At 40.1% G+C, this 23,441-nt stretch overlaps 1 protein-coding gene across 4 annotated transcripts in view; it reads right to left on the bottom strand.

Annotated features, from left to right (window-relative positions):
- Positions 1–747: 747 nt before the first annotated feature.
- KDM6A (lysine demethylase 6A) overlaps positions 748–23,441 on the bottom strand; it is a 194,688-nt gene continuing 171,994 nt past the window's right edge. For 3 of the 4 annotated variants that reach the window (XM_069761663.1, XM_069761665.1, XM_069761666.1), the window contains 12 exons: positions 13,138–13,267; positions 12,892–12,997; positions 11,453–11,658; positions 10,904–10,968; positions 10,514–10,588; positions 9,155–9,303; positions 7,563–7,677; positions 6,840–7,027; positions 6,580–6,721; positions 5,163–5,289; positions 4,840–5,010; positions 1,367–2,067 (listed from right to left, as the gene is read on the bottom strand). In XM_069761663.1, the coding sequence (XP_069617764.1) occupies positions 2,038–2,067; positions 4,840–5,010; positions 5,163–5,289; positions 6,580–6,721; positions 6,840–7,027; positions 7,563–7,677; positions 9,155–9,303; positions 10,514–10,588; positions 10,904–10,968; positions 11,453–11,658; positions 12,892–12,997; positions 13,138–13,267 (1,504 nt within the window). In that variant the 3' untranslated portion in view covers positions 1,367–2,037. Of the gene's footprint in view, positions 2,068–4,839; positions 5,011–5,162; positions 5,290–6,579; positions 6,722–6,839; positions 7,028–7,562; positions 7,678–9,154; positions 9,304–10,513; positions 10,589–10,903; positions 10,969–11,452; positions 11,659–12,891; positions 12,998–13,137; positions 13,268–23,441 lie in introns of all 4 variants that reach the window. The other variant, XM_069761664.1, reaches the window with a different exon arrangement.

Genomic DNA, 23,441 nt, shown 5'->3' with positions numbered 1-23,441 from the left:
ATACTACGTGGCTGGGCAATATACTACGTGGCTGGGCAATATACTACGTAGCTGGGCAATAGAATACGTGGACATGCATATTCTAGAATACCCGATGCGTTAGAATCGGTCCACCATCTAGTGTATATATATTTCTGTTGTCATTAACCTGGAGGTCCTCCGATACTCTGTAAACCAACTGATGCGAGGGAGAGGTGCCGCCCTTTTATCTGTAGGTTTCCTGTCCCTAAAGGGCAGATCCCCTCTCTCCATGGTGCTGTCATGGGCTCTGAGAAATACAGTTATCGGTAAGTAAATATGCTTTTCTACATGACAGGTGTTTGATATAACTATATTTGTGTCGTGTTTCAGGCTGGAAAAAAATAATCTTGTTTTTCATTAGTGACTGGAAGAACAGAATTTATATGATATTACAATTAATGACAGTCATGTTTAATGCAGACTTAGAGTGATACATGGAAACACAGAAATCCACTTTAAAATGAGGACTATAAAGTCTAGTACCAGGTGAGAAGTTTATTACACAATAGTTTCTTTGGGATACACTGCAGCCTAGAAAAATAGGTATTCTTTAACGAGCTGTCCTCCATACTTTGCCTTTACTCGCTCTAAAGTTGGGCTTTGGAATGTCAGACTATTTAGCATTCTGAATAGCGCGTATAGGAATATCACATTTTCCATTCATGCCAAGGAAAACAAAGCTTGCCTGTAACTAAATGGACAACCATCTCAATTTTATAGCAGAGCTTAACAAATGTTTTTTGTTTTATTGCATCATTGACCATTAAACATAAAAAAAAACAAAATCTGAAGGACACGGCAGATCATGATCACATACTATATATTTAAAAAGTTTTGTAAGCAATACTTACAGTAGACAACTTTTATCTACTAGTGATATAGTCCTTATATAAAATGTAGTTTCCCTCCCACACAATAATTGATATTTATTTACATATATACACACACACACAAGTGCATATATAAATATATATGTAAGTAGATCTGAACATGAATAAAAGACTAAGCACTGTACATTGATTCTGGTAAAATTCAAACAAAAACGCCTTAAACATTAAACAATTTTAATAAAAGTTTCTGTACAATGCTAAGCAGTTTTATTTACACATAGAAAATGTAACAGGAGTATTGTTTCAAATGACAGAACTCCTTAAATTTCAATGGCAGGTAATCTGGAAAAAAATAACAGCATTCCATTCACAAATATCTTCAAGCAATAAATATGTATTTATAAATAGTGTAAATTTACATCAAGATTAGAAACAAAAATCACAAATCTGAAGTTTATTCCTTAGTCTATGTGCAACCCATTTATCTTTGTGACTTGGCTGTTAGGTTTTTTGTATTTTTATTTTTTTTTTATATTTTTTTTTATTCATTTTCTTTATATGAAACATAAATTGCAACCGTCATGGTTCTTTTTTTTTTCCTTCCAAAAACAAGACAGAAAAGAGAAACTTAAAGTGGGTTAAGGAAAGCAAAAAATAAAAATTTATCTTTCACATTTAAAAAAAAAAATTGATCAAAAGACATAAAATATTTAAACTACCTTACAAAGACGACCAGCTAAGTTAGTACTTAATAAAAATGAAACAGAAAAGGGATGAGGGTTGCGAATGAAACATTTTCAGCTCAAAATAAGGTGAAGAGAACAAAAAATTAAAGCAAGAGAACTAAAGTGATTTTCAAGTCAGTAGTCTGTATAACGTTGCCAGTCTTGTCAGATATATACAAAACATGAGTTTCTTTTTATGAACAGCTGGATCAGCATTTTTATAGTAAAGTCCTGGAGTAGGAGCACGCCTCCTGTCCAGTTGGTTGACACTCCGCACTTGGAAGGTTGCATAGACGCAGCTTTCAGCCAGCAGCCTAATGGAACAGCTACCTAACAAAAAAGATGGAGGGAAAACACACAAAAAAGTAGGAGGGGGAAAAAACAAAACAAAAACAGTGGTACAGAACTGGGTCGCTTCCTGAATATCAGAAATGTTCTCATTTACTGTCCTTTGAAAAACATCAAGATGATGGCGAAGGCATCGGAGGAGCCTGGAGAAACAAAAGAATAGTTACAATAGTAAAACTAAAGATATAAGAGCAAACTTGTACATACAATTTTCACGACCACCATGACACCCACCTTTAAGGCCTGGCAACTTTTGGTATTAACGACTTAAAGAATTTTTTTTTTATGTCTATGCATTTTGGTGGTCACAACTTTATAATTTAGAATATACTCTTAGCATCATTTTAGATTTACATGGTTATAGTCATTTTAAAAAATAAATTGCTTTATTTCCTTATAAAAACTTGGTTTGCTCTAATGGCAACCTGTGTGATTATACGGTGAAACCCCCGCGCTAACCATCCCAAATTGTCTTTTAGAGGGGGGGAATCACCTCAAAGATCATGATCAATTTATAATAAATGATACATCGGAAAAGCAATCAGATATATGCAAATAAAGAATGTAAACTCATTATTAGTTAAACTCTCACTATGGAATAAAAAAAAAATAGATAAAAGTAAAATATCTTTAGCAAAAATGTAAAAACAAACAAAACCTCACAAAAACAAAATCACATCCCCGCTGAATCCTGTCTGCAGGCTTGGACATTAGAGCAGGTTTCGCAAACGCTTAACCTCATCCCGCCAAGGGTCAATGTAGTTTTTCCTGCCCTTCTTCCTAGAGTCCCTTTTTTCCCCATCAATATGAGGCTTCTTGTAAGAAGGACGGGTTGTAGTTTTGAAGGACACTATTCACTTTACATATAATGTACAACGAAAGTGGCAGGAAATTTCAAGTGTTATGAAACAAAACAATTCCGCCATTGTTTGGGTTTTCTTTTGAAGGTGTTCAGTGACACAGAAAATTAAATTTTTAATATTTATTTAAAAAAATCACAGATTCTTACAATGCTCTTCAGCAGTGCTACAGTTAGCTTGGCGACAGATTGGCATTTTGTACCATTAAACCGTAATTAGTGCCGCAAAAACAAACAAAAAAAAAAAAACAATGCTGTAATTGCATTTAATTCACCATTTCACCCAACATGAATTTTTTTCCAGTTTTACAGTACATTAGATTGGTAAATATAATGGTGTCCTTCAAAACCACAACTTGTTGCACAAAAAACAAGCCCTTCAATGCCTGTATGGATGGGAAAAAAATAAAAAGTTATGCCTCTTGGAAGAAGGCAACACCATGAAGAGGCTTTCACAAGGGAACGTAATTCCAGCCCAATTCCTGGACCCCTCCAGGTACAATAACAACTCAACGTCACATGGATTTGGTTGCAGCACCAGTGGTGCGACCATTTCTCCAAAGTGTCTCAGGAGCAGTTTTTCAACACGACAACTCCAGGCCGCATGTTGCTTGTGCTACCATGAGAACCTGCGTGGCCTAAGTGCGCTGCCACAGCATGCAGGGTCTCTGGACTTGTCTCCCATCGAGCAAATCTGGGATAACATCTATCAGCAATAGTAAAGGAAGTTGCCAGCAGAGAATCTTAACCCCTTCCAGACATGCGCAGTACTAGTATGCTTTGATGTGGGCTCCTGCAGTGAGCCCACATCAAAGTCGCGACATGTCAGCTGTTTTGTACAACTGACATGTGCGCGCAATAGCAACGGGTGAAATCGCAATTCACCCGCCGCTATTAATCTGTTAAATGCCGTTGTCAAATGCTGACAGAGGCATTTAACCGGCGCTTCCGGACGGAAATGAACTCATCGCCGACCCCCGTCACATGATCGGGGTCGGCGATGCATCAGGATGGTAACCATAGAGAACCTTGAGACCTCTATGGTTACTGATGCCGGCCTGCTGTGAGCGCCCCCCTGTGGTCGGCGCTCATAGCAAGCCTGCATTTCTGCTGCATAGCAGCGATCTGATGATCGCTGCTATGTAGCAGAGCCGATCCAGTTGTGCCAGCTTCTAGCCTCCCATAGAGGCAATTGAAGCATGGCAAAAGTAAAAAAAAAAAATGTATTTAAAAATATGAAAAAAAAAAAATAAAATATATGAAAGTTTAAATCACCTCCCCCCTTTCGCCCCATCCAATAAAATAAAATAAAAAAATCAAACCAACACATATTTGGTATCGCCGCGTTCAGAATCGCCCGATCAATTAAAAAAAAGCTTTAACCTGATCGCTAAACGGCGTAGCGAGAAAAAAATTTGAAACGCCAGAATTACTTTTTTTTTGTCGCTGCGACATTGCATTAAAATGCGGTGCCAGAGAGCAGTAACTTATGTTTATGTCCATAGAATAGTATGAGGGATTTTTTCCCCTCATTGGGTAAACTGCAGTTTTTTGTACCATTTTGGGGTTTATATGACTTCCTGCTCTCTCTTCCAAAAATAGTCTGACTGGTCTGCACATGAGCTTTAGTCAGGCAGCGATAATCAACCTGCTGATAAAATGTTATTTTATTAAAGTGCTGTGGAATATGTTGGCGCTATAGAATTATTATTATAAAACACTGATTGTATTCAAACTAACAAAGCCTAGTAAGTGAAACATCCAAGGAACCGCTCTCTTACCCTATATTATATGCAGCTTTCAGATTACATAGCAAAAACTTGCTGACAGAATCCCTTTAAAAAGCTTGTGACTAGAGCAAATTTCAACATCAGCACTTGGATGACGGCAGTGAAATGAAGCAGACACCATCATGTAGTCAGTGCACACATTGGCTCAGAACTATAACTCAATGTTAGACTTTCATTATAGCTTTATGTACTAGCAAAATTGTTCAGATTCAGGTTTATTCTTATACAGTTTTTTGAGTGTGTAGTATAAGAACGTGTATACTTACTAATGTAAACAAATCATATATTTGCATTAGTTCCTCCACTTTGTACTGTTCTAGCACCACAAAGTTTTCCAGGTCTAAACTAGTTTTTCGTGCGCAGTCATGGCAATGAACAATGTATGTCTTCCGAGAATTGCTTTCATTTGTTACAAAAAGCAGATTGAAGACTTCCACCTAGAATGGCAAAAAAAAAAAAAAAAAAAAAAAAAAAACAACATGACAAAAAAGACATTCTCCAGTAAACCAAAGTTACAATATGACATAATAAATAGCACTGTAACAAAACCAACCCAATGAAAAGAAGCCATATTTCTATATTTACTAACCTCACAGAGGCTGCAGTAATGAGCAGGCTCCTCTTTTGATTTTCCGTGCCACATAATTTCTTTTCCCACAGCAATAAGAGCTTCTCTTAGTGCCTGGCATTGCTTCAGGGTCCTCAGTAGGCAATATCTGTAAGGATAAGGAAAAAAAATAAACATTTAGATACCTAATGAGAGCACAGAACCAATTTTTACAGGGATGTTTTTCTTTACATAGTGAACCTTATATAGGTTTTTGTGTGTTTTGTGTTGAGGTTTATATGATGCAGATTTAACGTAGAAATTTTAAACTGAAAAATGAATTCCATAACAAAATTCTGCAAGCCCAAACAAACAACATGATCAGTCACAAAGGTTTCTGTAATCCATCTATCGCATGTGAACATTCATGATTTCCTTTACTTCAGACTGAAATGGGAGCAAAGACAAAACCCAAGAAGAAAAAAAAACAAAACAAAAAAAACACCAAAAACAAAATGAGCATATACCCTGCATTAAGTAAATAGTAGCAGTACTTGTAAACATAGGGTACTTAGAAACACCAGATTGATCAAAAAAGTGTAAAAGCAATTCCACCGCAACAAGGCGTACCCAATCAAGATGGTCAAATCCTGTCTTTAGTATTGAAACCTCACCTCCTGTCAGCTGACCTCAATGTAGATAAGGGCAGAGCAGGACCCAAGTCCGACTGTTCAGACATTTGCCCATGGAAAGCTATATACATCAAATGCTTAGCTCAAAAAGGGGGCCATGTCCCTGTTTGTACAAACAAGAACTACAGCAAAACCAAAGAAATGAGCCGGAGCATATGTTAGTATCTGCGCAATGTGAAACAGCATGGTCACATTGTGGCCTTTTCACAGACAAAACCCAAGAAAGAAGAAAAAAAAAATAATCCAAGAAAATATGCATATACCCTGTAGTAAGTAAATAGTAATGGTACATGTAAATGATAGCGTAAAAGCCACCCCACCGCAACAAGGTGTACCCAATTGTGACGGTCCTATCCTGTCTCTAGTATTAAAACCCAAACTTGTGTTTTAATACTAGGGACAGGATAGAACCGTCCCAATTGGGTACACTGCGGTGGCCTTTGTGCTTTAGTGATTTACATGTACTATTACTATTTACTTTCAGAGTACAGTGCTAATTTTTTTTCTTCGGTTTAGTCTGAGAAATGGCCACAGTATGACCATGCTCTTACATATTTCACATATAACAAATTACACCCTGGCTCATTTTTTTGATTTAGCGTAAATGGGAGTGTATCAGATTGGCATTTTATTTTCATTATTTGAGTTCAAAATCTAACTTGTGATATGTGGCTGTACAATACCCTTTAAAAATCAGTTAAGGTATTAAACGATACAGTGGCAGGACTATGACAAAGTAGACTTTGCAGTATACAAGAACAACTTACTTTATCATCTCAAAGAGCTTTGGATCTGATACTTTGATGTTCCTTGCCATGTTCCAGGAGAGATGAACCATCGGTACTATTGATTTTACGCACTGTAGTTTGTTCCATTCGTACCGCTCCACAGCAAGTTTATACTGGTAAGCTGAAAGGGCAGTAAAAAGAAGAAAAAATACTTTACAATATATCTGCACTTGAAAATGTATTCTTGTAAAGTTATATATATCTCACTGTTAAATGGAATAAATGCCCTGCCCGTATACCTGCTAGAGGCCCAACATTCCATGCAATGTTGTTACACCAACCAATGGCCTGAACCCAATGGACTGTGCCAGCGTTTATCCAAACCAAGTCCCCAGGTCTTTGAATAAACCTGTATACTGGAACATTTGCTTCATGTAAGTCTTCAAGATTTGGCCACCATGATCCCAGAAGGAAATTTATATTATTTCTGCAAAGAGGAGACAAATGTATATTTCTTCATGATACAATGACTGCATTGAAAGCTCATTATAATTTGGGATCTGAGGGAAGAGCAAGCACTGAAAGACTACAGGTCATAGCAGATCCCTTCTACTAAGCTGTACAGTACTGAACCTATTGCTATACCAGGTTCTTCTGCCTAACAGTAACAATTGTAACGATCTAGAAATTTGCATTTCAGAAATCCTTCATTTATGTATGAACAGAAGTTTGTATACATCTGTTACAATTTCAACTATTTAGTGCTTATGCCTAACTGGCAATAGGAAGATCCTTTCAATCCCATAAGAAAAAACATTGTGAATGTGACCCCTCGTTCCTTATAAACCAAAATCTACATCCACTCTGGATGGCAGCCAGTAAAGTGCGAATCTTGCCAAGATTGATCCTGAAACTTTCAGTTTTGCCTTTTAGTGCATTTTAGAGTATTTATTACATTAATACTAGCATGTCAATATATTAGGTTGGTGCCTTTACATAGTATTTGCCTTTTTTTCACTTACTTTTCACAAAACTCATTCATTACACACCAGTATGACTCCGGGACAACAAACCATTCACAGTCTCCAGGTCCAATATTTATATTCACTGAACAAAAGTTGTTGTTTTCTTGATGACCTGGAAGAATAATAAAAAACAAAATCAGACAAGCCATTAAAAAGGGACAAACATTGGTGCTACAATAAGCATCATCAATATTCCTAGGAAGGTAATCACTATTTAAATGGCCAATGCTGTAGAGACATGGAACGCACATACAAAAATAATAGATTGATCAAATTCCGCTAGGCAAAAATTTACAAAACTGAACATGAGGTTCTTAGTTTAAAGGGAACCTGTCACCCCGTTTTTTGAGATTGAGCTATAAATACTGTTAAATAGGGCCTGCGCTGTGTGTTACTATAGTGTATGTAGTGTACCCCGATTCCCCATGTATGCTGAGAAATACATTACCAAAGTCGCCGTTTTCGCCTGTCAATCAGGCTGGTCTGGTCAGGTGGGCGTGTTCACAGCGCTCTTTTCTTCCCCAGCTTTCCGTTGGTGGCGTAGTGGTGTGCGCATGTCCAGAGTTCCGACTTCCCTGCGCCCACGTGAAGACACAGCGCGCGATCTGCGCTGTAATCCCTTGCATCGGTGGGGGCGGCCATCTTCCTGTGGCCGCGCGTGCGCAGATGGAGTACTCTGCTGCACGGGGCTTCAGGAAAATGGCCGCGGGCAGCCGCGCGTGCGCATTAGAGATCGCGGCGGCCATTTTCCCAAAGCCGAGTTTGCATCTCGGCTTTGGGAAAATGGCCGCCGCGATCTCTAATGCGCACGCGCGGCTGCCCGCGGCCATTTTCCTGAAGCCCCGTGCAGCAGAGCACTCCATCTGCGCACGCGCGGCCCCAGGAAGATGGCCGCCCCCACCGATGCAAGGGATTACAGCGCAGATCGCGCGCTGTGTCTTCACGTGGGCGCAGGGAAGTCGGAACTCTGGACATGCGCACACCACTACGCCACCAACGGAAAGCTGGGGAAGAAAAGAGCGCTGTGAACACGCCCACCTGACCAGACCAGCCTGATTGACAGGCGAAAACGGCGACTTTGGTAATGTATTTCTCAGCATACATGGGGAATCGGGGTACACTACATACACTATAGTAACGCACAGCGCAGGCCCTATTTAACAGTATTTATAGCTCAATCTCAAAAAACGGGGTGACAGGTTCCCTTTAACGTATTGATCAGACTGAATGAAGCCCACTGCCACATCACAGAAATAAATTCACTAGGTAATTTGGGGTAAAATATGAATAGTAAAAAATCTAACCAAAAATACAGTTAATTATATTTAATAACCCAAGGCTTAAAAAATTACTGTTGAGAAACCCCTTTACAACTTATTCAAGCCTGGTCATTAAGGATATATCTACAAAAATGAAGTCAAGTAAAGTTCTGTTCACATTGTGCTTTTTGCCCTATGCTTAGCACCAGAGTCCAGTAAAGGAAGCTTTCATGGCATTTATCTTCAATGGAGTTAAAACAAGTGATGTAACAGGGCTTTACAGATGAGAAACAGGCAACGTCCTACAGCTGGAGAACTTAAAATACCAACCTGGAGTTCTGCTCCCTGGAACCTTCATGTACAACTGAACAGTATTCATTCCTAGAATGGTGTGACCAACATGACTTAAGAGATTACCAGCTGACACAACACGTGCAAATGCGGGTAGTTTGGTCAATTCATGAAGCTGTAATTTCCACCTTTAAGGAGAAAAATACATTTTAGAGTGAATATTTTTGCTCATTAACACAAACCACTTTTTTTTTTTTTTTTTGAGTGCTGCGGTTGTTCTTTGTAAGTCAAAAGAGCTATTTTTTCTGGCTCTTTTCCCCCCTAAAATCTTGGTGGAGGTCCTAGGTCTTTTGATCCACGTCTTGTTTTTTAATGTAGAATGCTCTAGCTATAGCTTTCTCCAGGCTACTTCTCAATTATGTTGTTTTTCATGTTTTGTAACTACCGTATTTTCTGGTGTATAAGACAACTGGGTGTATAAGACGACCCCCAACTTTTCCATATAAAATATGGAATTTGGGATATGCCCGCCGTATAAGACGGGGGTCATCTTATACGGCGTGTGGTTCCCAGGGTCTGAAGGAGAGGAAACTCTCCTTCAGGCCCTGGGATCCATATTCATGTAAAAAAAATAAAGAATAAAAATAATAAACATGGATATACTCACCCCTCCGCTGGACCCTGGCTCTCAGCGCTGCAAGCGTCTGTCTCCGTTCCTAGGAATGCAGTGAGTGAAGGACCTTCGATGACGTCTCGGTCAGGTGACCGGTCACCTGACCGCTCACGTGAACATGACGTCATTGAAGGTCCTTCACTCACTGCATTCTTAGGAACGGAGGCAGACGCTTGCAGCGCTGAGAGCCAGGGTCCAGAGGAGGGGTGAGTATATCCATGTTTTTTATTTTTATTCTTTATTTTTTACATGAATATGGATCCCAGGGCCTGAAGGAGAGTCTCCTCTCCTTCAGACCCTGGGAAACATCCAGGATCGCTCCGTGCACCTGTACCCGACGTATAAGACGACCCCCGACTTTTGGGACAATATTTAGGGGTTAAAAAGTCATCTTATACGCCGGAAAATACGGTATATATAAAAAATTGTGCAAGCAAAAAAAAAAAGCTACAAAAAAGAGGTGTTTCAGCTCATTGTATGACAAATGCATTTTCAGGTCCGAATTACGCAAGACTTTGCCCAATGAACAGCATCATATATGCTTACTATGGTCATAGCCCGAGTTAGGAGATCGCAGTGAGCCAAGAATTGGATATAAAATTGACAAGAAAATACAGCAGCTGTACAGTCGAAGAACAAACTTAAAAATGGTCACACTGGCTGCATAAACTCAATAACAGCAAAGAAACATAGCGCTTATTTTTTTTAAAAATATATATTCTTACTTTTTCTCATCAGATAAATCAATGTTGGTCCCAAACTTAATAGTCTTAAATGGTCCTTTCCTTTTCCGACCACAACTACAAAGGAAGTAAAAAAAAAAATACTAATACATCACAAGTGTTTACATACCAATATTACCAATGAATGTAACATAATTAATAAGGGTGACACACATCAGATGGTTCGGCTACATTACAACACTGATGGTCAGCAGATTGAATATTCTGCATTCTACCTGAAAATGATATGTTGCAAGAGCAGCATTCAGCCACATTCCTTACATAACATTATAGCCGTGCACCTGGCACATTTTACTTTCTGTATAAGTTTAGTATAAGTAAATCTAAAAACAATTCCAAAGATCTAACAAAAAATAAGATGTTATTACTTACTTGTCTGAAGATGTAGATTCACTATCTGAGTGGTCCTTGTGGAGGATTTTCTTCTCATTTTCCTCCTAAAATAGATAAAAGGATAAGGCCTTAAAGAGGTATTCTCTATTTTGGAAGTTGAGGACCTTCAAAAGTCCTATGAACCGCGACTTTGAAGAGGGTGAATGGAGTGGAAGCACACAATCGACCTGTGCTCCATTCACTTGGTCACAAAGGCCTATTTCCCAAGATTGAAGGGGGTCCCAGTGATGGGAATAGCTTCAAAACTTGAGACTACCAAAATGCATGAGAAGTAAAGTAGATGTCTGTAGACTTCCAATATTTAATACTATTCTATGATAGATTTTAAAAGAAACCCATCTGCTATTTCCAGCATGGCTGCGGTGACTCTGTATATACTCACACAAGGGAGAGACCTGTCAATGCCAGCTGTGAAGGCAGAAGAACTGGCTCTTTAAAGTATATTTAACTGAATAGCCAGACTGTTCAAAGAGATCAATATACCTTCAAATGTGCAGAAAAACAGATGTAACCATGTCCAATACTAACCCTTAGCGATTCCTGGAATGAAGCAGCCTGGTACTGGGCATATTTTGCAATGGTAGTATGTGATCGACTACTTTCACAACGCCAGATTTTCTTTGTTCCAGTTGGATCCCAGTTCTCATCAGACGGCTGTAACAACTGCGTACGAACTTCAACTATGTGTTCAGTATTTGCTTCTACCAGAGTTTTGGTAGAAAACAGACCTAGGTCTGAAGAAGAAACAAAACAGTGTGAAGAGAAGCGTACTATGTCTATATAATAACTGAAAAACAAATATGGCAAAAAGGTGTTCGTAGTATCCAACTATGTGCCTCAATTCCACAAAACAGGACCCAGTGTGAGCGCATTCAGGTAAACGTGGTCATGCTGCAGTTCCCTGCCCAGCTGGGGGGCCGAAAACACTGCTGTGCAGAAAAATACACACGAGCAGGTAGTGTTAAGGTACCTTCACACATAACGATATTGTTAACGATATCGTTGCTTTTTGTGACGTAGCAACGATATCGTTAATAAAATCGCTATGTGTGACAGCGACCAACGATCAGGCCCCTGCTGGGAGATCGTTGGTCGCTGAATAAAGTCCAGAACTTTATTTCGTCGCTGGATCTCCCGTGGACATCGCTGGATCGGCGTGTGTGACACCAATCCAGCGATGTCTTCACTGGTAACCAGGGTAAACATCGGGTAACTAAGCGCAGGGCCGCACTTAGTAACCCGATGTTTACCCTGGTTACCATCCTAAAAGTAAAAAAAAAACAAACAGTACATACTTACCTACAGCCGTCTGTCCTCCAGCGCTGGGCTCTGCACTCCTCCTGTACTGTCTGTGTGAGCACAGTTGCCGGAAAGCAGAGCGGTGACGTCACCGCTCTGCTTTCCGGCTGACCGACGCTCACAGACAGTACAGGAGGAGTGCAGAGCACAGCGCTGGAGGACAGACGGCTGTAGGTAAGTATGTACTGTTTGTTTTTTTTTTACTTTTAGGATGGTAACCAGGGTAAACATCTGGTTACTAAGCGCGGCCCTGCGCTTAGTTACCCGATGTTTACCCTGGTTACCGGCATCGTTGGTCGCTGGAGAGCGGTCTATGTGACAGCTCTCCAGCGACCAAACAGCGACGCTGCAGCGATCCGGATCGTTGTCGGTATCGCTGCAGCGTCGCTTAATGTGAAGGGGCCTTTACACCGGTGATGCAGACTTTTCAATCCTAGTCTTCCACCTCTTGATATATTGGCAAATAATTATGCAGCTTCATGTACACCATGCAAGCAAAAAGGGAGGAAGGCTTTCATTGCACATGGGGAGCACTTTGGTATGTTTTATTATACACGAGTAGAAATAGAGTAGAGTAGAATACATACATACATACATGAGTAGAGTAGAAATACAGACTATGGACACATGGCAAACAAACATTCACAGGAGATGGCATGGTGCAGTACCTAACTTAAGTGCTCCAGCAAGGCCACGGATAACAGTAACAGGATTGTTCAGATTCGTGCAGAACTGATGAAGAGGTGGAAAGAAAGCATCTCTCTTATTCTCCAGCTGAAAATAAGAAAAAAGAAGTTACCCACTGCATAATAACCCAGCACGCTGTACTGGAGAGGTCAAGTAATCTTTACATTACTAGCTAGTTTACATGTACAAGAAGAAGTGAAGATCTCGCCCGCTGCACACATACTCACATAGATGCTTGGTGTTGGAGGATTTAGTTTATCTGTTGGTAAGGGAGGATAAGGTGGTGGAGGCGGCCTGGGAGGTGGGCACTTGTCCAGTAAAATGCTACTGTTTGATAAACCATTTTTCCCCAGATTCCTAATGGTATAGAAAAAGAAAATCACCATAAGAAAACAGTATTTCAGCAGATCTGAGTTAGGTCAGATTCATAAGCTCAGGATTCTTTCAGACTCTGGGTGCAGATTCCACCCTTAATCTCAGGCTGTTTATAGACACCATGCTCCTACATACATACAAACATTACCTCTTATTTAAAACTATACATTTCCTACTGTTTAGGAAAATCGCAATAAAATGATGCATATTTGCCAAATCTACAAAAGACCTGTCCAAGACAGAACTGAAGGCGTATTTTAGGTTGCCATCTGCCACAAGGTTTTTGCTAGTTTATCTGAAAGCAGCATGATGTAGAGGAGGAAGACTGATTCCAGCAATGTATCACTTACCGAGCTGCTTGCTGCAATTTGCATAAAATCACTTATCTGCTGCAGATCTCCCAGTTCTCTGAATGTTGAGCTCTGTACAACCCCACCAACATCCCTGATTGTCAGCTTTCTGTGTACACTGTGCATAGGCAGAAAGCTGACAATTACTGTAGTGATGAGGGTGGGGTTATATAGAACTTATGAATAAGGAGGACTACATGGCAGCTGTGTTACTAGCCATCTAGTAAATCTCCTGCACCCACATGATGCTGCTCTCTGATTAAATGGCAAAAACCGGATTCCCTTTAATGCGTTAACTCAGACAAGCGTGGAGATCATGATCAGTGTTCATACAGCCATAAATCACACATTATCAGTATATTGTAAAGTTAAAACTCAAAAATTGCACTTGTACAATAATGCAAACTCTCTAAAAAAACAAATGTAAAACCTTTCCAGTTGTAGTAGTAAATCAGTAAATGACGATACTTGAACAAGCATCCAGCATTCATGTGTGCACAAAGTGTCCAGACAAGCTGAACAGAATAAGCGCATGGTTACTAATCAAAATTGGGGTTTCCGGTTATGGTAAAAAAAATAAAAAAAAAGTGGTCATAATGTTCAGCAGACCCTCCAATATCAAAACTAGATGGTCAGGATACAGCATTTTCTTTTAAAAATCCAATATGAAGCAGCCTCACATGAAACGTTACCAGTGTGAGACATGAAACTAAAAAAGGACAGTAGAACTGATCTTTGTCTCAAACACATTTGCTGCAGCTCTTGAGCACTGCTGCATTGCAACAATATTACAACCTTGTCTGTGAGATGGAAGCTGGGAGGAACCTGTAGGTGTGTTAGGTATAATTACACACAGCTCTGCAGTGAGATCAGGAGAGCAGAGAGCGGCCATCACACTGGTAATGTCATCTTTTATCAAAAAGAATCTCTGGAAGCAGATTCTCATCCAAATCAGTGTCCGCCCAGAGCCTGGAACAGCATTTACATACAAGAAAAATGTGGACTTCTCTGGAATAAGACATCAGATCACAGATATAAAGATATCATTTTATTCAGATTTTTATGACCTACATGCTCATATAGACGGCTTAAGAGGGTTGCTCTTACTGACAGAATTTAAGAACTGTTCTAATAAATATCAGTAGCTTCTGTATCTAATAATCTCACCACGTAGCTCTAAAGGTACCTTCACACTGAGCGACTTTAGAACGATAACGATAGCGATCCGTGACGTTGCAGCGCCCTGGATAGCGATATCGTTGTGTTTGACACGCAGCAGCGATCAGGATCCTGCTGTGAGATCGCTGGTCGGAGCTAGAAGGCCAGAACTTTTTTTCGTCGCTGGATCACCCGCTGACATCGCTGAATCGGCGTGTGTGACGCCGATTCAGCGATGTCTTCACTTGTAACCAGGGTAAACATCGGGTTACTAAGCGCAGGGCCACGCTTAGTAACCCGATATTTACCCTGGTTACCTAAAAAAAACAAACACTACATACTTACATTCCGGTGTCTGTCGTGTCCCTTGCAGTCAGCTTCCCGCACTGACTGTGAGCGCCGGCCGTATAGCACAGCGGTGACGTCACAGTCAGTGCGGGAAGCTGACTGCAAGGGACACGACAGACACCGGAATGTAAGTATGTAGTGTTTTTTTTTTTTTTTTTAGGTAACCAGGGTAAATATCGGGTTACTAAGTGCGGCCCTGCGCTTAGTAACCTGATGTTTACCCTGGTTACCTGGATACCTCGGCATCGTTGGTCGCTGGAGAGCTGCAGTGATCGGCATCATTGTCTAGATCGCTGCAGCGTCGCTTAATGGGACGGTACCTTAAGGATTGCTAGTTCAACAGGATTTTAAATACTTCTGTAAAACTATATCCCTAGTTCTAGTCACCAGTTCTGAATGTTTTCATAAAGTCATTAACACATGCAGGCTATGGCGCCATTTCCTACTGTCATTTGCGCAAAACTGAGGCAAAAAAAACCCTTAGGGTATGTGTCCACGGGCTGGATTATATCCGTATTAGCTGCGGATTGAACGCTGCATACAGCCGCAGCGTTCAATCTGCATTTTTTAGCCACATCACAAAACCTGAACCTATAAATCAATCACCTCAGGTCAGGTACATGCAGTGGAAAAGACGCACTATTGTAATAAAACAGTCTACCACCTTTTTTCCTTTTTAATGATTCTCAATTTAAAAGGCTTCTGTAATTAAACTTTGAAAAAATAAAAAAGTCTTTGGCTTATGACAAAAAGACTGACTGGCACTTCCAAGCTAATGTGAACAGGTGCCAACTAGGAGCAGCTACCTTCATATACAATATGTGGTGGATTTTAATTGGAGCAGGGTCCTACCTACCCATAAAATCAGACTTGAGAGGTATTCCCATCTACCTATGAATTCACATCTATCCATGTCAGAGAGGTATTCACATTAGACACGTTAGGACCCATCAGTTTTGAGACCACCTTGCCGATGGTTGATGGGCATGCATGAACTGGCCAAACTATCTGCTAAACATCTCAGATTTTCCCACTACCTAGAAACAGTATTGCTATTCAGATTTCATATAGTTCACATTGACATGCTTTAGCACGATAGAGGGCAACTTTTTTATTTATTGAATATGGAGGTAGCTGCTCCTAGTTGACACCTGTTCACATTAGCTTGGAAGTGCCAGTCTTTTTATCATATATCGACTTTCTGATCGAGCAACTCCACCCTTCAGCATGTGGTGAATTTTAACTGCAGCAGGGTCCTACCTACCTATAAAATCAGACTTGGAGGAGAAGTATTCACATCTACAGCACCCAGGAATTCAGACTTCAGTCTTAGGCTACTTTCACACATCAGGTTTTTTGTTTCAGGCACGTTTTGAAAAAACGGATCCTTTTTTTTTTTTTAAGCCGGATCCGTTTTTTCTCAGACTTGTATTACCACCAGATTGCGCCTGATGGCCAGACGTTTTGTCCGTTTTTTTTTTCCGGATCCGTCCAAATAGTCATTTCCGGTGAATGGAGAAAATGTCCAGATGAACGTTTTTTCGTCCGGTGAAAAAAAGCGCAGAGTGACGGAATCGGCCAAAAACGTGTGAAACTGAGCTGTGAAACGATGAATCTCCCTCTCTTTTCCAGGAAGTCAATGTAAACTCCATATTTAAAACTGGATCTGCCAGAAAAACAGATCCGTTGCATCAGCTTTTACACTATTTGCATTCGGATCCGTTTTTTTTGAACATTAGCCGGATTCTGCCTGAAACAAAAAAACCTGATGTCGGAAAGTAGCCTTAGAGAGGTATTGACATTAGACACGTTAGAACCCATCAGCTTTGAGACCACTTTGACATTAGTTGATGGGCATGCATGAATTGGCCAAATTATGTGCTAATATCCAGAAGAAATATTGCTATTCATATTTCATATGGTCTTGCTTTAGTACGACAGGGTGCAACTTATTTTGTTTATAGTCTTTGGCCTAGCCGGAGAGTGAAGCCTGGTTTACATGAGCGGATAATCCGAGAGCATTTATATAATAACGCTCTTTTCTGATAGTCCGCCACCAATGAGCTGACAAATGAGCAAAACTCTCACTCACTAGCCAGTTATATCATTAACATAGACAAAAGAAAATTAGCCAGGCCAATAAGGAATGCCCTCGAGACCTTGGCAATCACTCTTCTTGCTGAGGGAGAGGCTCTGTGATCCTGACTATTCTCACTATTTGAGCCATACAGTTCAACATGAGGAAAGAAACAACTTTTTGCAAGAAAGGACTCAACCGTGTTCATAATGCATTCAGATGGTCAATGGAGTAAATATCTGCCTACCATATATTGCCATTCTTAGCATCACCTGCATTATACCAATTGACAAAATCATCACAAGATTCAGAACACTATTCACAGCTCATTTCCATGTGTCTAAATTCCACATTCTCTGAATCACTATAAACTATTTCCGGCAGAATCATGAATGGGAATGCGCATTACGAGCAGCAATAAATGTTACTGCCACAATCCAGTTTACACCGCAGAAATAAATATAGGTTGTGTAAAATACTTGCACATCAAGGCCACCAGGTGGCAATGTACATATCAGGTTTTATGCAGAGGGGAAAAAAAGACAGGACCCTTTAAAGGCCAAAGTAAACCTTACTGTAAGATACACACATTTAAAACATTATATAAATGTTATAAAATACACACAGGAGAGCATTGTGTATAGATGCTCAGACTATTGAGCACACCCACTGCTGTGCATTAGCTATAGCACAAGCAATACGTAGTGGTCTCAGGACTAGGGTCGCCACTGATCCACACTACTGCATTGTGGGACGGTGGCCCCTTTGAGCTCCAGGTACTGCTCAGGTATGTTTACAGGTCATCTTAGTTTACAATCTTCTTCTGTGGTTATTATGTTCTGGTCTTGGTTTGTTCTGGGACTTTATAATGATGGGCACAATTCTCGGTATAATGTGTATACATACCAGTTGGAGCAACTAGATGTTTTCTTATATGTATCTGAGGGTACCTGTCTCATTTAAGTTGCCACCTTTTTTGGCTCACTTTTGTCACATCCCTATTAAGTTTTCTCTATCTATTTGTACATATTTATAAATAAAATTTAGATTATTTTATGACTGGTTGCTTTGGTGCTTATTTTCTTATATGATTGTCATGCAATTTTAGCACTTACCTGCCCTATTTGTTGTACACCTCCCTTTTGGGTGGTAGGTGTGAGCCTTTTACTATTGGTTTTGCATTGTGGCTATAAATGTATGAATAATTACGGTATTTGAAGTTTTGATTTGATTTTAAAAACAAGTAAAATACCTGACACTTCTGAGGGCTTTAATACTTTTTTTTTTTACTTTCAGTTTTCGTCTACAGAGATCTAGATGTTTAAAACGTCCAGGATGTAAAATCTCCGGTAGTGTGAAGTGGACACTTGCTTCACAAAATCACCACAAAGAGGAGGTTTATCTGCCATGCATATACCAGTTAAAATCTGAATTGACAAACACCCTAATTGGTTATAAAAGGCAAAGCATGGGGGGGTGGGATTGGGGCACGGGGGGGGGGGGGGGCAGCCACACTGCAGCGGTTCTGCACCACAAACCGCAGAAAACCCACAGATATTTTTTTCATCTGCGGGTTTTACTGCGGGTTTGACCTCACAATGGAGGTCTATGGGTGCAGAACCGCTGCAGTTCCGCAAAAAGAAGTGACATGGTACTTCTTTTTTACCGCGGCTATTCAGCGCGGCTTTTTTCGCGATTTTCCGCAATGTGGGCACAGCAGTTCCTGTTTTCCATAGGGTACATTGTAATGTACCCTGCATAGAAAACAGCTGCGGACCCGCAGCGGGAAAATCGCGGCGATTCCGCATTAAAAAAAGGATGGTGTGAACATGGCCTAAGTTGCGGCAAAAAGTGCGTTTTTACTGCCATGAAAGCAATTGTCGACCTTTGAATGATTATCCCTTTAGTCCAGATAGCCATACCACAGAAAAACATTAATAAACAACATTTCCCACATGTCTGCTTTACATCAGCACATAACAGAAATGAAGACATTTTTACTACCAAAATGTTGCTAAATTCTGAACAGGTCGCTGGAACCGGCAGACTTTAATTCCATTATTTGGCCATGAATTGCCGTGACAAACATCAGGACCACACAACCAAGATCTCAAAGTGCCAATGGGGTTAAAGAAGGAGCCCCGACACTCAACCATCTAGATGCTGTAGTCTTTAAAGACAGCAGCATTTAAGGGGTTAAACGATTATGGTTGATACCAACACCAATCAAGGCTGATACAGCAAGTTGTCGGCTATATTGTGCCGCTGACAGCTACCGGTTTGTCACCCATGAGGGGATGCTAGTCTTATCACAGGTCAGTAAAAAGACGTATTGGTGGCCCCCAAGCAGCAATTTTTCAACAAAATTTTCAAAATTAAAAGTTATTTTTTTTTCTAAGTGACTTTTGGGGGTCCTATATATTGGAAAACCCTCAAAAGTGATACCATTTTAAAAACCGCACATGTCAACATTCACAATTGCCATCAGGCAGTTTATTAACCCTTCAGGTGCTTTTCAAGAAATAATGCAAGGAATGAAAATATTTATTTTTACCACCTAAATGTTGCTAACTTCTGATCAGGCCTCTATAGCCGGCAGACTAAGTCCGATATTTGGCCCGGAAATGCCATGGCATCCACGAAGACCACAGAACCATCATTTCAGGGTGCCATATGGGGTTAAAGAAGGAGCTCCCGCAATCTTGTTAACCATTTAGATGCTGTATTCACTATTGACAGCAGCATCTAAAGGGTTAAACCTGCCATAGTACAGTAGATGCAAAATTGCACATAAAAGTCTATTGGCCCTTGAAAATCACAGATAGTACACAGATCGCACACATGGAGAAACTTTCTAATATATTTTTTATAGAGGATTAAAAAAAACCTGAAACACTGACCAAACAGACGGATATCTCATCCACAACTTTGATGAACAAAGGATTTTTTATTTGCTGCCTACCAAAAAAAGAAATATCACTGACATCTGAATGAGGCCTACATGTGCCAATCACATGTGATAACGTCTATCATCTCCTGGGGTCACTGCCTGTACTGGGGAAGAGATGACCGTATCAGGCTGCAGATGAGCTAATGCTACGTGTTACAAGCTGCAAGTGATGCCAAAGTCTTCAACCTTCTCCCCAACTTCAAGAATGTCCTCCCTATATATCACAAAATTAAACTTCATTAAGAAAGATCCTATCCCAATATGTAGGAGGTGTAATAATAAGAATATTCGCATATACCTCCAATTAGAAGTGTAGTATTAGTGCACACATTGCAGGACCATAGGTATCAGTTTACGACTACTAGCAACTAGCAGTCACTATTAGTGGTCGTAACCATGGATACCCTAAGGTCCTGCAATGCCTGGACATGAGGAAAAACATTGGGAATTCGAAAAATCATACTACTTTTCTAACTGGAGGCATTTGCCATTATTATACCTAATACATATTGGATAGGATCTTGGGAGATGGGAATCCCCTTTAAAAGTGAATATTCTTGCTCATAAATTTATAGCATACATTCTGCCCAATCAAATAAGTCATTCAGATAAAAAACAAACTTGCCAAGCTTTAACCCCTCCCTTCGCGACCTTTGACGTAACCATACGTCAGAAGGGAAGGGGATTCTGACCTTTGACATATGGGTATGTCGCGGCGATCATGCGGGCACTTGCTTTCTCAGCCCGGAGCGGTGCCCACACCGCCTGTTTAACCCCCTAAATGCTAATTGACATTGGTTGCAACATTTAGGAGGTTGAGAGGGAGGGGGGATCTCTCTCCCGTCTAATTGGTGTCCCCCACAATGTTATCATTAGGGCCTGATCGACAACATGGCAACTCGAGGTCGCCATGATCTAAGAGGCTTCTGTCAGTGCAGCACCGACAGGTATAATACATTGCAATTGCATACCAGTGATCAAAATGGTCAAAGTTAACGATGCAAAAAAAACCCTGCTTTTTCATCATAACACCAAACAAAAAGTGGACAAAAACGGGGAAAAAAAACAACTAATGCAAATAAACATGGTATCTCTGAAAACGTAATCTGGTCCCGCAAAAAAAACAAGCTGCTATACTGCTTTATTAGCGGAGAAATAAAAAAGGTACAGCTATCCGAATACAGTGATGTAAAAATAAGGTACGGTAATTACTTTTTTATAGAAAAAAGTTTTTATTCTGTAAACCCAAAACATAAAAAACTAAATATAAATGTGGTATCGCTGTAAGGCTACGTGGCCAAATTGAGTATTTGCCTGCCTAAATTTCAGCAAAGTTACCGCATCTCTTGGCAGCAGAATCACGTTTTACATGCTTTTTTGTACAGAAATGAAGGGGTTTTTTTTAGCTAAAGCTATTAAAAAAATGTTTTGTAATGGAAATTCTAGGTTTAACACCATATTTTTTCATTCTGATGCAGTAGCATCTGAGTAACGGGACTAGGGCTTGGTGTCAGCAGTTGCTGCTGACACCAAGACCTAGGCTTAGTAATGAAAACTAAGGGGCAGTACCCCGAAACAGTGCCTGCAAATTGAGATTCAGGTTTGGCTTTTATCCCAAGTCATGTGACAAGGCTCGGTAAAGTGAAGGGACTATTTGCATATTTCCAAGAGGTGCATTGCGGCTTTCAGTCTCCTCATCTCGGCATGCTTAACATGTCACTCTCCACAAGTAGAAATGTTACTACTAGGATCATTAGAAAATGAGAAATTGATGATCAACTTTTAACCTAACAATAAAAAATTATGTTTCAAATATGATATAAAGTGGATAAATGTTATTTAATATTTTGTGAAATATAACCATTTGGTTTAAGGGTATAAAAATTAAGAAGTTTGAAAATCAAGAAATTTTCATCATTTTTACCAAAAGTATGATATCTTCACAAATAAATGTAAACAATAAATATTGGCCTAAATTCACCACTAACGTGAAGTACAAAATGTCACGAAAAAATCTCAGATTCTTTGGGATCTGTTCAAGTGTTCAACTGTTATTACCACAAAGTGACACTAGTCAGAATTGTAAAATTTGGTAAGGAAGGTGAAACCAGGCTGGGAGGTGAAGGACTTAATGGGGATCCACCTCCTTGTACAATGTATTTAATATTTTTACTTAAATGCATGTATTTGGGGTTAAAAAGAATAATTTTGGCAATTCCGTTTTATTGCAAATTTTGCACTGTCTAGCTTTTTTTCCCATGCAGGTTTAAAGTGGCTGTCCACAACTAGGACAATTCCGTCTTAAAGATGACCTATCACCTCCACATATGGTATATGACAGTAAGGAGACTCTTGATATATAAACAAACATGAAATAAATTACCTTTGGAAGAATGACTAGAATTACTTGAATTATGAAATAAGAGAATCCCAGTTTAGGGGAGCTGCCATGTTGGGATTGGCAGCTCAGCATGCTGTGTTCTGAGACGCCCCCCGAGGCTGGCTGCTAGGCAGCGCATCTGGTCAGCAGCAGTGTAGTGACCCTAAGAGCTCATATATCAAAGGGTACAGTTATAGAAAGACGGAAGATGCATATAAAGGGGCCTTCTGTCAAAATAGTGTGTAGAGCCAGAGAAAAGGCTATATAGTAACCACAGCATATAATACCCATATGACCTTACAAAAATTTACATGTATACCTCCTGGCTAAAGACTAAGCAAGTTGAATAAGGCTCCTTTCACACATCAGATTTTTGCTATCAGTCGCAATCCATTGAATTTTGAAAAAAACGAATACAGTGACTGATGCCGCCGGATCGATTTTTTTCTCAGACTTGTATTAGTGACGGATTGGATGGATGGCCTCACGCTTCATCTGTTGTTCGCCGGATCCATTGAAAATTGTTTGTCCTGTGGCCGGAGACAACAAAGTAATGGTTTTTTGTGTACGTCGAAAAAACAGACGGCGGCGCCATCCTTCATTTGCTCGAATGGAAGCCTGTGGGCGCCGGCTCTGTCAAATGACGGAATCTGGTGACGGATTCTGCCTTTTTTTTTTTTTTTAAACTGAGCATGCTCTGATTTATTTAGCCAGATCCACTAGTCGGATCCGTCGAAAAAACAAATCCGTTGCATCAGTTTTTCACAATCTGCTTCGAGTTGAGGGATTGTGACTGACAGCAAAATACTGATGTATGAAAGGGGCCTAATAGAGTTGAAGCAGCGTTCCATTGGAAATAAGTGAAAAAAGGTTGACTTTATTCACCCAGGTCA

Source organism: Ranitomeya imitator, chromosome 3, assembly GCF_032444005.1.
Source record: "Ranitomeya imitator isolate aRanImi1 chromosome 3, aRanImi1.pri, whole genome shotgun sequence".
Classification (NCBI taxonomy): Eukaryota; Metazoa; Chordata; class Amphibia; order Anura; family Dendrobatidae; genus Ranitomeya; species Ranitomeya imitator.
The sequence above is the reverse complement of the archived record's forward strand: the minus strand, read 5'-3'. Positions and strand labels throughout refer to the sequence as shown.